This window comes from Siniperca chuatsi, linkage group LG7 (genome assembly GCF_020085105.1).
Source record: "Siniperca chuatsi isolate FFG_IHB_CAS linkage group LG7, ASM2008510v1, whole genome shotgun sequence".
Lineage (NCBI taxonomy): Eukaryota > Metazoa > Chordata > Actinopteri > Centrarchiformes > Sinipercidae > Siniperca > Siniperca chuatsi.
The window spans coordinates 19535400-19550731 of NC_058048.1; the positions used below are offsets into that span (position 1 = coordinate 19535400).

Consider the following 15332-nt stretch of genomic DNA (forward strand, 5'->3'; position numbering starts at 1 on the left):
AGAGCAGCCTTGATTCAAATTTTTATTTTCAAGGTTCACCCCATATCAGAGCACAGACAGCACCTTCTCTGGCTGAAAAGACAATGCAGCTGGGTGAGTATTTGAATAATTGCCCATCATATCCAAATTAAGCTATTAACAGGCTTGGCTGGGCTTACAAGTGTGGCTATTTGAATGCATTACCATCCTTTTCTTAGTGGCCCAAAGCTCCCTCTGGTGGGTATGAACAGCAAAGTACATGACAATGAAATCACTGTGTCCCAATTCCTACATACTGATACTGACAGTGTACAAACTTAATAGGGTCGATTATTTAGTGTGCTGTTGATGCACACTGTCCCCCCACAGTGCACAACCGAGTAGTTGCTCACAACAGGTAAGTATTTTAATAAATTGTGAATGGTGGTGAAACTGCTCCAAAAAAATTTTGGACAACAAAATTAAGTATTAAATCTTAGCAAAAAGACATCAAAATGTGTTTTCCTAAGTTTAATAGGCAGTAGCTTTCCAAAGCTGCAGTTTAATTGACATTTGACACATATTATATAATTTCTATGATGATTTGTATGTAGTACATACTGTATAGAATCAGTATGTAGTGTGGACTAGAGACACAACTAATGTCTTTTACATCCTCAAACAGAAAATATCTATGAAAAGTGTGTATTAGGACAAATGTTTATTTTGATATAGTGAACTAGAAGCATTCCATTTCCACATCACTTCAAAATTTTACATTAGAAGAGTACTTTAGAAATTGCTGAAAAAGTTAATTTTGTAGGCCCAGTGTAGAGATAGAAATCCAGAGATGAGGTGGACGAGATAAATGATCAGTTGAAACAACAGAAAGTCCAGTTCTCAGCTGAAATGTATTTGTTACTAAGTGGCACTATTATAACCCACAGTTTATGGGTTTTAACTGTAATGAGGCATTACACCACAGTCTGATGAGCTGTGAATTCTTTCAGTATGAAACATGATTTTGTCAATGGTTCAATCAGTCCTCAATCTGCTGTCAGTTCAAAGTCAGAGGCCTCAGCTCTGTGTGTAATTGTGTCACTGCATCATCAGCGGACCTGTATTTGACAGATCAGCTGTTGGTGTCACACAGGCAGGATGAAGACTGGCTAGTCTGTCATCATGTCGGCACCCTCTTCCCCTGTGGCATCTGTTAGGCTGAGCTCCTCCAGCATCTCCACCAGGGAGATACGTGGTGCTCCGTCATCATCAGTGTCGCTCTCCACTGGGATCTTTGATGCATCTGAAATTTAAAAATCAACCTCTATTCATTAACTATCCAATACATCATCTATAATAAACTGTGTGACACTAGATCTATTAGCAGCTTAAGCAGCCATTGACAGTAAATGAGCCGTATCTTAACAATTTAAGGTGCAACAATGGAAACATAAACATGTCAACAGAAGGGCTGAAGTCTCTGGGGATACTGGTGCAGTGAAAAGTCAAGCTGCTCACCTCTGTAGATGTTAACATTCTTCCTCAGAGCTTCATCCTCCTCCAGGTCCTCCAGGAAGTCCTGGTATTGTCTGAAGGCAAAAAAGCAAGTTAAAGGAAAACCCATGTGGTACAACATGATAGAGAAAAATATTCACAGGATACTTGGCCTTCTTGGCACATGTTCACACTATTCACTAACTATACAAAAACAATGTCATGCCTTAACCAACCATTTCAGGAATTTTAAGTGTTTTTCCTTATTTTCTGTGCTACAGACATTTGCGCAGAAAACAAAACTTCCCTCGGAGCCTCAAAATGCACTAGAGGATAAAAATGTTGTTTATTTAGGTAGGTACTTTCCGAAAGTCCAGAGTTTTCTAAATTTATGTTATTTCATGAAAACTACACAATATCTTTTTCCAAAAGATACTTCATGCAATTGGATAAAGGCTTTTCCAAGCACTCTGGCATTTAGGGATAAGTTTAGGGACATTCTACATTTTTCTTATTGTCAACATATCCCATGAAAAGACAAAAACATGTATTGATCCTACTAACAAGTATTGCCTGTGTACCCTGAGCCTGATATAGCGTATTCCTTTGTCCAAAAACTATTAAAAAACACATAAATGAGCCACAATGTTGCATTGAGTGACATTTTTTTTTTCTTCACGATGACCATGGGTACTGTAATTTGATTTGTCAATCCAACAAACACAGTAATGCTGCTGTAAATACTCACTAGAGGACCAAATATGTATTGCTCCACATCTGAAAATAGTCCCCAAAAAATGCACCATTTACTGTTTGAGTAACATTTGCTAAAAACTACAATGCCCTGCTGTTTTAGGAAATGATTTTGTCTTTTTGCAATGACTCATATTTTAGATTTATGTTAAGTAGGAGTATGTGGGTCTGAGTGCCAGAGACAGGGTAGGGAATTGAGAGACTAATTGTTGACATTGTTGTTTTTGGTCTTTTCAAATAACAAAAAATATAGAAAATCGCAAGCCTGATCCTTTAAAGTGACTAGTTATACGTCAGAGATGCATACCAGACCACACTTTAGAAAATTAAGCTTTAATTAATTTACTTCAAGAGAGTTCATTAACTCTGCATTACTATCCTACCTCTCATCATCTGTGTCCATGCCCTCACGGTCTCTGGTCATCTCCTGCAGTTTCCAGTTCCTGCGCTTCACCCTCCTGGTGCGGTCGTAGCTCTTCTTGATCAGCACCTTAGAGAGTCCACAATCAGGTTGTACAAATTAAAACGCTACAACAGATTGTCTACATACTTTTCTTATGTGATGCTATGCAGGAATGTAATATTCTTCCAAGAATGTGATCAAATCTACAGTCAGTATTTTATGTTGCCACTAGAGGTTAGTGTTAATCAAGCTGACAATAGCTACTAAAGGCATCATCAGAAGCCCAGGTTTATTCACTGAGGAAGTTCAGTGGAGTGCAGGTGAGGTCTTACCACATCAGGAACATGGTGAGGGTTCATCTTATTCAGGTACTCATCATTGACGTTGGAATTGGCGAAGTCAAACCTATAAGGTGAGAAGTGAAATGAAGTCAATATTATTTATATAGCCCAATATCACAAATTTTCCTCAAGGGGCTTTACAATCTGTACAGCATACGAAACCCTCTCTCCTTAGACCTTTGATTCAGATAAGGAAAAACTCCCCCAAAAAACCTTTTTAACAGGGAACAAATGGAAGACACCTCCGGAAGAGCAACAGAGGAGGGATACCTCTCCCAGGATGGACAGACAGTGCAGAATAGACAATAGATGTACAGAATAGACCAACATAATGAAATTGGAGTATGGACAATCATGATGACAATATTATAAATAGATTGTAACAAATATGCAGAATGGATCTGGGAGGGAGCAACTTCAGATGTTGTCAAATACTTGTGCCATTAAATGTAAAGCTCAAAGCCTGCTATCAATCTTTACAGCCAACCTGACCAAGATCCGAACTTCTCTTCAGTAACCTCATACTCACCCCATCACCAGGTCTCCGATGTTGAGCAGGTGGCCCAAGAATGTACGGCAGTGATACTGCTGACTGGTGTCCATCTCTGATGTTTTCTGAACCCACACCTCAGCCAGGGTGTGCTGTAACATGCAAACACAGAGGGAATATAAATGTAGTTCCAAGCCATTGAAACATTACTCTTTCCTCCATTTGTTTCAACAGTTTTATCAATACTAATGCAACATTCAGACAAAGGAAAGAGATAGTGAACAGTGTCCCTACAAACCTCATTCCCTGTGCCATCAAAACAAACACTGCTGTGTGTTTCTTTCATTTTGGCTTGAATCCCACATACGGGCTCAGGGATAATGTAATGGTTAGCTATTGATTTTGCTTCCAAGAGAAAAGCAATGTTCCCCCATAATGCAATCTGTTCTGCAACAACACACACAAACACACACCTTATTGGACCTCATGCCGGCTCCAGCACTCAGCTTCTGGTCTCTGATGATGTCGGTGTCCATAACGATGAACTCCTCCAGTTGCCGTGGGTTACAGAGACTGTTGAAGGGGTTACGCCAGTATGTGTTCCCATCAACCTCGGCAACTAGTGAGTTAGAGACAGATTATTTATGCATTTATAAGTGACAGTTCTACCCTGACAAGATTAGTCATTAGAGCAGACAGACAAAAACATGAACACAAAATAAATCATGCATTTCATCTTCTCTCATGCCCCAGACATCTTTTCAAGAGATGAGTCACTCTTCATCATATTCTTAGTTCCTTTATCTAAAAAGCCATATGGGTACTAAAAATAATGTGAATCTGATTTATCTGTCAATGTGTTTTTCTATCTATTCCAAATAAACCAGACAGAACAACGTGTTTCTGTCTTGCAAGTAAACTAAATACAAGCAGACAAACAGCATAAATATTTTCAATACTGGAGTTAATTGCTTACTGCAGTCCAAATCTGCTGAACAGAGCTCTGCCTCGAGGCTGTTTCTGCTATTCAGTCTGCTCAAAAACTTTCTGCAACAAAAATAGCCTGCTCTTTGAAGAGTAATTAAAAACGTGTGTGCCACTTCCAAAATGTCAGAATTCTGCTGTGGAGCGTCTCAGCCTCTCACATAATGAGTGATTACACCAGATACAGAGGAGATACAGAGGAAACACATCACCACTAATTGTCACCATACTTGATAAATTCCTTTAGATAAGCTGATTCTGCTATGACAGCATGCATAATGCAAACTAAAAATATGTTGTTGTTTTTTTCATTTTGTGAGCGTGTCCCGTGCTGTGCCGTGACTGGAAGCTGTTGAGTTAAGACGGCTGTGATGAACATGTGGTCAGCAGACTGGGGTTAGCTTAACGCTGCACAAATAATGACTCTCAGTTATATCACCATGGTAACATACAGGCAATGCTTTTGATGTTGTTTATTAAACACTCAAAGACACAAATGCATAAATATGCAAAACTTGTAGCAGTTACCAAAGTGTAAATACTAAAATACAAATAAAGACTGTAATAAAGTGTAGAGGTGAAACAATTAGTCGATTAGTCAAGCAACAGAAAATGTATGGGCTATTTTGATAATCATTTAAATGTTTAAGTAATTTATCAAGCAAAAACGCCAAAAATATGCTGTTTCCACCTTATCAGTTGTGAGGATTTGCAGCATTTCTTTGTCTTATGTAACAGTAAATGGAATATATTGAGTTTTGGACTGTTAGTTGGACAAAACAAGACATTTGAAGACATCACTATGGGCATTTTATACTATTAATACAAATAATAGAATAGAATAAAATAATCGAGAAAATAATTGTCACATTAATCAATAATAAACTGGGACCAGACAACCAGAGAATATTTTGGATTTTTCATTTTTCTTAATTTTTGAAAATTTTGTTTAATATAAGCAACAATAATGAGATAACATTTTATAAGAACGTGGACTGCATTCAAACCAGTTGACACAAGTTGACACCTAGCTAAATCTTTGGAAACCTCTGACATGTTGCACATCAGGTCTTTCACAATGCCTATACATAAAGCATTACTGAATTAATGCTGACTATGACCAGATACACCAGACTGCAGCTACATTTAACGACAACAGGGTAAGTTGTAGTTAAATTGGACTGTGGAGTCGGTTGGGACTGTTAAAACTCAGCAGTACTCTCAGTAGAAATACTCACTCTGCAGGGTGTTGGGATCGATGAGGTGGATGGTGCTGGTGACACGGACGCACACACACACTTGACCCATGTTCCCCAGGCTCTGCGCCAGCCGTGGTGAAAGGCACACTACGTTGTCCTGGCAACCAGACAAAAACAGACAACGCGGGGTCAAACTGAGGTCGAAGGGAAAGTAAAAGTTACTTTGGACTTGCTATAGAAGAAGTTCACAATATGTCCAACAGCTGAGATAAAGAGTCTATCTGGATTAAAACTAAGATTTAAACACTAAGATTTAGAATCTAGTCTTAAAAAAATAAACCAATTAAGCTGTTGATATCTGTTGATGGCAAAACAAGCAAAGCACTATTTAGATTCCTGTTTTCATTTATTGAAATGCCTTGTATGACCCCTGCCATTCAAACATGCTAATACACCCAAATCTATGTCCCGCTATTTTAAGCACAGAACTAAAGCTACATGTCAAATGGGAACAAGCAACTATTGAAAATGACAAATACACACCTGCCTTACCTTAGTTTTAATGTAAAAGTAAGTTTGAGGTTCATTTATTATCACCTGCCACAGTCAAAAACAAATAGAACTGGAAAGATTCTTGGCCAGCCTCAGGTTTCCATCTGTATGTCAGCAGATCATAAGACTTTCTAAACCAACATTTTTACTAAACTAACAAAGCGAAGGCTTCGGAGGTGACGTGTAAAGAAATATGACAGCTATGGCTTGTCTGAGGTGTTGAGCAGATATGGGTGTGTCTCAGCTCAGTGGACTCAAAATCCAACTTAAATTAAAAATAAATAAATGAATCACATTGCTGCGTACCTTGCAGACAGGTACGATCTCCATGGAGAAGGTGCTCTTGTAGTTGTATGTGTTTGAATGAATGTCGTGAGAGATGAGGCGCTGGGATGTTTTTGACCTTTAAAATTGAAAAAGAAAGTTTTTATTATTATCATTATTATTATCACAGACATCATTCAGAGACACAGCAGAGCAGAGCTCACATTGTCCCAGTTGGACAAATCAGAACAACAAAAGGAAAACATGGAAAAGACTAGTGTATTGTGCAGTCTAACTAAACTGACCTGTTGAAGGTCATGTCAACATGCTCTCTCAACATCCAGAAGACAGATTATGTAACATTTGAGTTTCTATCATCCAGAAACAACACCTGCAGCTTGTATTTTGGAAATTATAATGTATACAGTGAAATAATGTCATGGAATAAATTGCTTTTTTTTTTTTTTTTTTTTTTTTTTTTTTTTTTTTTTAAACAGAGCTATATTCTTTGTTCATGCAGTTTTTTTTTTATGAAGACATTTATTCACTTCAACCCACATTTTATACACGCCAACTAGTTCTTTTTCTGTGACATTGCCACATTTGCTCATAAACTTCTGGATTGTTGGATGAAGACAACTACAGAAAGTAGGCAGCCATAATCAGTTTGAATCCTCTAGTATTTAAACAAAAGGAGGATGTTGTTGAGGACAATGCTTTCATCGGCACAGATTGAAGCGTGGCTCACCTGCAGGGGACGGTGCACTGGAGGAAGTCGACCATCTTCTGAGCGTGCTGCTTGGTGCCATAGTAGAAATCAATCCCATCTAAGAGAGAAGAGAAATACCATCAACCCTCCACCAATAAATTCATCACAGGCGCGCTTCATGGGTCATCACCATTGCAGAACACATATGCATGCAAACAACACACACAAAAGAGCAGATGAAGATAGGATAGAGAAAATATGGCGGCCACATGTTTTAACCTTTATAAAGCTTTTAAGTCCTGCCGAGATGTGGAGATGATTTAAATTACACTCAGTCAAAACTCCACTACACAGTCTCGTCCAAGAGCATGGAGAGCTGCTGCTGAACTGTTACTCAATGCACAGCATGTGTGCCTGAGTGTGTGGATGCCTCTGTGTGCGTGTGTGTGCGTGTGTGTGTGCGCGTGTGTGTGCGCAGTTAGCGTCTCTAAATAGGGTATGAATCAAGCTTGCATTGCAGGAATCTGGTATGGCATGCCTGCTCTGATTACAGCACACTGATTAGACACCCAATGCATGCCCCTATGAGGCCAACACTTGGACAGTTGTATGGACCGATTGGCAGAATGATATGCATGCATGGCTTGCTGTCTGGTACGTGGAAGAGGTAATTAACACTTGACACATCATTATGTTCTGCTTAGTTCTAATCCACATTAGTTACCCTGGTGACGAATGAGACAAATTTCCCACTTTTCAGTGTAATTCGGTTTCAGGCCCTAAGGAAGATAGCAGGTCCCTCCCTTTAAAAGATATGTAAACTAAAAATGAAATATATAAAATAATATGCCATAAACCTACCATGGATTTCTTTGATGTTGAGGGCATTCTGGTGGAGTTTATGCTTGAGGATCAGCTGCTCTAGATAGTAGAATGTCTTTTTATGAATGGTCTGTAAAAAAAATAGATTTTTCAGCATCATCATTATCATACAGAGTTTCATGCAGATCCCTCCAGCCCCATGCCGCAATTATTTAAGCTGTTCATCCACGTTTCATACCTATAAATGTTTGGCATCTGCCACAATTTGTCGCCACCTTTTGACCTTTGAGAAAAACACTCCAGTTAGGACCTTCAGCCTGTAAGGCTGTATTGATATTTTTACTTCCACAAGAAAGTATAAAGACGCATCCTGGGGCCGCTGGGTAACAAGTGAGAACAAGCTTAGTTAAGTGGTAAGAGAGGCTGGAGGTTTTAATTTACAATCGGACTGAATTTGTCTGTTTCTGAGGAATCATCTCATCTCTGTTGTCTGCTTTCTCTGTAAGTTGGCAGCTGAGCTTGGTTTATCTCCACACATCAGTGATAAAAGACAAAAATGCAACCCCAGGATTTAGTGTTCCTGCCAAATACCCAGGGCACTAAGTTTGTTTTACATAAAACCTACGTACACAGGTTCAGGTTTTAACATGCAATTGCAAAATTAACACAAAATAACAGGATTGTGAAAAGAAAGAGTAAACAGAGTACACTTAAAATTGTAAAATGAGAGGAACCAAACTAAACACATTTAGTGCAATATTGGGTCACAATTAAGGGGTGCAGAAGCAAAAATGCAATTGTATGTGTGTCTTTGTAGCCCTTCAGTATCAAGTTACTTGCATGTATGTTTCCAGCCCAGAGCATGAGCAGTTTTTCAAGCCACCTAGACAACCAGATACACAGAATATATTCTTTGACAAAATAAAACTGCTATTAATTATTGTAATGCACTTTTTACTGGCCTACAAAAAGGCTGTTTGGGAAGCCTCAGCTAATTCAGAACTCCAGACTTTTAACAAAGACTAGGACTACATTACTCCTGTTTTAGCTACGCTGCACTAGCTCCCCATTTCTTTTAAAATTGATATTTTAAGGACCTTTTACTCACATACAGAGCTCTTAATGATATAGCACCTTCTTATATTTCAGACTTTTTAAACTCGGTATCAACCAACAAGAGTTCTTAGGTCATCTGCTGCTGCGGTGAAAAAATAATTTAGTATTACTCGTTATGGTTATCGTTTATTCATTTCATTTTAGTTTTTGGTAACTATTGTGACTATCCTATACTTTTCTCTGTTCCTGCCTTTAACTTGGAATGTTTATCTTGGGGCCCCACGATGGGGAGATGTGTTTGAGTGAAACCAGAAATCCTGTATATGGTTTAGGCCACGTGAGCCACTGGACATTACGTTATCAGAAAGACTTGGCCTCCTTCCCTTGGATGTAAAGCGTTACATTTAGGTTTACATCCAATCACAGTAAGGTTCTTTGTTCTGTAACCGGTATTTCCACGACACTGGTATTTTAACTGTTCCAAAAGTAACCCACAAAACGAGCGGGGAAACAGCTTTTAGCTACTACGCTCCAAAACTGTGGAACACCCTTCCCAGTTACATTAGATATGCAAGCTCTGTTGACATTTAAAAAAAAAACAACTGAAGATCTACTTATTCAGGCAGGAATTTAGCTAATGTAATACATTTGTATATCTTCCAACTGTCATTTTTACTACTTTTATCTCTTTACCTTTTTATTGAATCTATTAGGTTTCGTTGTTATGCCATACTGTGAAGTATTTTTACTTTTTTTTTTTTTGTTTTTCATTTTTAATGCCATACTGTAAAGCACTTTGAGCTGCATTTCATGTATGAAAGGTGCTACACAAATAAAGTTATTATTATTAATGTTTCAACTAAGCAATAAATACTTCCTAAAATTAAGCAAATAGCATGCATTGTGTATTTAAAAATGTTTTTAAAACAGGCTGAAACTGTGAGTCGAGTTCAGGTCAAATAAAACAGCAGATAACCAAAATGAAAAAAAAAAAAAAAATATATATATATATATATATATATATATTTATATTTATAGGATGCTTTATTAAAACCACAGACTCCTACCTTCTGCCTAACTTGAACCACGGCCTTCCAGAAGTCCTTGGCTTCCACACGGTGGCAGTCGTCACACATCTGGTACTGGATGACAAACTCGACCACAAACACCTGCTGTAGGATAGCGCCATTCATCACCTGGAGAGGCAAAGACAGCAACAAGTTACACCATATGCTCTAACTGCAAGCCAAACAGCAACAAAAACTTTGCGCTTACAGTCATGTTGCCATTTCTGAGCCTTTTAGATATATCTGACCAATGGGACCTGGAGACAGTATTATACAGAGCCTCCAACAGAAAAACCAAAAGAGTTGGCCCTGAGAAGCACAGGGATCAGGTTCTCACTTAAGGTCAAGGAGATGAGATGACAGCCACTGGCAAAACTCACATCTCTCAAACATACGTAACTGAGTCAAGAACAGACGACTTCATTTTAAGAGTTTATCTTGAAGTCTGGAGCATGTGATTATCTCAATGTCACAGAATGTCACTTAGTAAAGTATAGCAATTGGATGTGTGTGTTACACCTTGATATTATGTTAACCAAAAAGCTTAAATTCAAACATAAATTGTGATTTCTGCCAATTACCACCTGAAAAAATAACCCAGATAACCTTTAGATGGAAAACATGCTTATCTCAAGTCCCTAATCGGTTTTTATCCGTTAGTTTGAATGTCACTCTCCCACACTTATCGCTTCCACTCCGTTTTCTTACCTCTTTCTGGATGGTCACTTTCATCTTAATCCTTTTGGAGTGTGGCTCTGTCCATAGGAAGCCTGCATCAATGAGACGCACCTGTGAGGAGAGAGGCGTTGTTGAATCCATGAAGAAGCATAATCCCCGATCGAAGTACTTCACAAGTACTGTGGTGAACATGGTGCACATCATCATAACAAGTCAGATTCGTGGCGTACACACAATCTTATGACAATGCAATCCATGGCAAAATGCCTGCAAAGAACACAATAAACATGAAGCTTACAATGTTTATTTTTAGTTTGCACTGCGTTAAAGGTGTCGATTCAACTTTATGGTTATTTTTGAGGCCATAATTTCTTATATTGTATTAGGCAGCATTATATTATAAGAAGCTCCAATTACTTTGAACTGAAATGTGTGTAAGCTTTTTCCTTTGCACAACCCCCACTATCTAAATAATGTAATTAACCTTTTTTTTTTAAATAAAAAAAGAATGTAACAAAAATAAGTTGGCATAACAACGAGATGGGACTGGAACAAGCAGTTTAGCATCAAAATAAAAATCACGGAATCCCACGTTTAGGAAGGGACACCCTTGAATTTATACCTGCAATGTTTGTGTACATGTTTTGTGTCTTTTATTTGAGTACAAATATGCTATTGTTTTTTTGTCAAGTTTAGAAAGAATCACACTTACTTTGGTCATAGAGCTCTTAATCTTTTTCAGGCAAAGGGCCAGCAGTTCCCTGGACTCCAGGGCACACTGCACCCAGCTGGCTGGAGGCTGTAAGTACCTGCATGAAAGAGGAAGCTGTACATTTAAGCCTCAACTTTTCAATAAAATTTCTCAAAAAAACTTTTTGTACCTGTAAATGTTTTCTAGAGGGAAACAATGATATAATCTGTGTATCACATGGTAATAAAAATGTATGAAACAAACCTTTCACACTGCTTGCAAAAGTGCACTGTGACTTGCTTGGGGATTCCCTCTGAGATGTCTACCTGAGTACGCAGGCAGGCTACACACATGTTGGCTGGGTTGGGAGGAATGGGGACGCCACAGGTACAGCACAGGCTAAGGAGGAGAGAAGCAACATTAGCAAAACTCACTGAAATAAATAAATGATGTGGCAGTTTACACCTCTGGGTCGATCGAAAAATATGTTTTTGAGTTTCAGACTATTCAATAATGACAACATGTACTATATATTACTGCGGACCCTTTCCCAAAGCATACCATGGTTTATTTCATTGTGTTTTATCTTTCCCTCTTTTTGTAGCATTAATTTGTTTCTGCTTACTTTAGCATGCTATGCAAATCAGACAGCTCAATTTTACATGAAATCATGAAACATCACAGTGAACATTTAGACATCTATATTTTTGTCAAAACTACATTAACGTTGTGCTGTAGAGCAGTTGAAATTACATATTGTTTAGAAAACTCCTCCTAGTTGCTGTGTTGCAGTGCAAGCGGGAAGCTTTGACTTTGAGACTTAAGAACTAGCAAACAGCAATCTAGTCTAGCCAAAGAAGCTACCAAATTCATTTGGCCCTTTATCTTCCAGAGTGGGGACTTTAGATGGGAGCTGGCTCAACCCAACCATTTCTATTTAATTTCTTAGTAAAAGTTGCTCGCAGCAGCTTTGTGAACAGAGCTTCAAAATGATTATTCTGTACTGAAATAACATGTTTGTAATTCTTTGTGTCCACTGCAGAGGAAGGACTGTCTGCTTTAATATATCTGTCAATTAAGCAAAGATGTGAAAAGTTTTTCTCATTGTGAACATTTTGACTTAGTAAACACAGGTCAGAAATGTCAGTCTTGAAAAAGGTCTGTAATGTGTCAGGAGTCAGGACTCACACAATACTACTTACATATTCCCCTGGCTGCTTGTGGCAGGAGCTTGCATGTACTCCATTCTTGTCAACTTGACAGGTCAGTGTATGTCAGAGGATCTTTGTGTAGCCCAATGATCTCTAAGGACAGAAACATGACAGATTAAACTGGCCCTGTCAAAGCCAAAGCACAGCTTTGACAGTAGCAAGACTGCTAGGGAACGTTAGCTGGAAGCGATCACTGTTAACAACCACTAAGCTTATTTCTAACAGCAGGTCAATAATTTAATACTATGGTCTCCTTGTTAACAAGCGTACACTCAGAAACAGATAGGCAGTTATATAAAGACTGCTAGATCATTGAAAAGTTGCAGTGCAGGCTCTATAGTTAACGCTGCTAGCTGATGCTCTAGAGTCAGTATCAGACAGCTAGCATTGAAAAGCTAACTTGCTAGTTTTGATGAGTGATTCTAACTGATATTCGCAAAGAAACAAGCAAACAATGTCAACTGAAATTATTCGATAACTAGAACTGGTGCAAACGTGTGATGACAAAACTTACTTGAGTTATTTTGATGGGAAATCCACAACACACCGTGAAGTAAAGTCCTCCACGTTTCCCCACCAAGGACCGAGGGAGGCTTGATGACGTCATGCAGGACTCAAGGACCCCGGGACTGTTTTGGTTTGCCTGAATAAATTCCCTTCAAATTTAATAAAAAGGACAATAAAAGGCAAAATAAAACATATTTGGCATTAGATTTTTGTATTAGCTAATCCACAGCACTGAGCAACAGTATAAATACAACATTTAAAAATCCGAAACCAAAATGAAGAATAAAGACTTTCATCATATTGTAGCCTACTTTAAAATAGAAAACAGAATTAACTTTATTATGTTCTATTTAGGTCTGAAATTCTGATACTATCTAAGACTACTGTATAAAATCCAGGCTTGGCCAACAAAGTGAATGAATTATTTATAAGGAAAATATTTTCGAGAAATGTATACCATATTAGTCCTTAACTTGGACAGCTACAAATTAGGTAGGATTCCATATGTGCATGTAGCTTAACTTTAACTAAACAAACTGCCTGGACCTATTTACAAATCATTTTAACAATAATATTATAGTAAGGACAGTTGAGCATTTATTTGACTGAATTGAGTATATTTGCTTGAAGTTTTTGTTTGAGTTAAGAGTGTTACTCAGTAATGTAAGCTACAGTGTTTGAACTTTTATGACCCCTCACAATTCAAAATACAGATTTGTTAACCTCAACATTCATAAACAAAACCCGAATTGCATTTATTTCCCCCCTAATCACGGCCAGATTAACTTGCTTGGGGGGGCCTGGGGCAAAAATGAGCTGCTGACCCCCATTGACCCCTCTGTTCCTCCCTCTCTCTGTGCAACAGATTCAGTACTCCTACACTGAAATATTACATGACCCCAGGTGCTGTGTGGTGTTTTGATTACAAATTATTTTGGAATATTACAAATTATTTTGGAATATTACAAATTATTTTGGAATATGCACCATGTACATGTTCATTTGCACTACCAGACTATTTATTTATACATATACTGCATCATTTGCACTCCTATACTGCTTCATTTGCACTCCAGTACTATGTACTGAATACTGCAATAACTCATCTACTGCACTGTTAACTATTTCCAGAAATTGCACTACTTTATATTCATTGCACTACTGTTCTGTCCAGTCCAATTCATTATTGTACATATCCATCAGTATACTTCTGTTTATAGTAATGCCATCTGTATATAATGTCCATAGTACCACTTGTAAAATATATTCATAATACTGCTCTATCCTGCATTTATGCACACACTTTATATCCTGCACTTGCTTATTGAACTTCTGGTTAGACCTAAAACTGTTTCGTTGCCTTGTACTTGTACATGTGTAATGACAATAAAGTTGAATCTAATCTAATCTAAATAATGTAGGCACAAAACCAGCTGATAATAATAAGGGTCTTTAGACTAGATTTTGACCCAAGGGTCTCAAGATCAGATCACCTTAAGGCACTTGTCATGTCAATATTGACATATTCCCATATATCTAAACAAAATTACAGTTAATATTATCAAATTATTGCCACCAAAGGCTTGTGGGACCCCTGCATGTATGGTGTCCAGGGGCAGCTGCACACTTTGTGCAGTTGGTAATCCAACGCTCAGTTTCGAGTTTATTTATCAGTTTTTGTCAATTGTTATGATGAAATTGTTAAGGAAAAGTTAGGCCCCTGTGTTTGAACATTTAAATGAATCAATCTACGGTCTTTGTGCGCACCTGTGGTGTGGCAGTTCTTGAGATGCCTTCCTGTGCTATCGGAAATATCTAAACTCAAAACGAGCGCACATTAACGATCATGTCTTTACATAAATTGACTATACGATCTTATTATGTTATCATTCAACAACTGTATTCTTCATCTTCTTTTTTATCTTATTTTATGTTTTAATTTGTTTTTAAATGTTGTTATAATACATTTCATAGCATTAGCCTACGTAAAGCCCTTTGAATTGCCTCTGTGTTTGAAAGGTGCTATGCAAATAAAGGTGCCTTGCCTAAACACATTTCTATACTTAAATAAATGATTCTGTGCAAGCTGTTAGATATGTAAAGAATTTGGTCTGATGTTATGTGTAACAGTGGAACACAATTAACTGCTTTGA

At 37.9% G+C, this 15332-nt stretch overlaps 1 protein-coding gene across 1 annotated transcript; it reads right to left on the minus strand.

Moving 5' to 3' along the window:
- Positions 1 to 8: 8 nt before the first annotated feature.
- On the minus strand, positions 9 to 13340 carry nmd3 (NMD3 ribosome export adaptor). The gene is made up of 16 exons (XM_044201978.1): positions 13187 to 13340; positions 12664 to 12765; positions 11726 to 11860; positions 11483 to 11579; positions 10801 to 10881; positions 10093 to 10221; positions 8009 to 8099; positions 7187 to 7265; positions 6481 to 6577; positions 5662 to 5779; positions 3913 to 4058; positions 3479 to 3591; positions 2941 to 3013; positions 2589 to 2695; positions 1477 to 1547; positions 9 to 1261 (listed from the first exon to the last, which is right to left on the minus strand). Exons 2-16 carry the CDS (start codon positions 12705 to 12707, stop codon positions 1128 to 1130), a joined length of 1515 nt encoding a protein of 504 aa, XP_044057913.1. The 5' UTR covers positions 12708 to 12765; positions 13187 to 13340; the 3' UTR covers positions 9 to 1127.
- Between the last annotated feature and the right edge of the window lie 1992 nt (positions 13341 to 15332).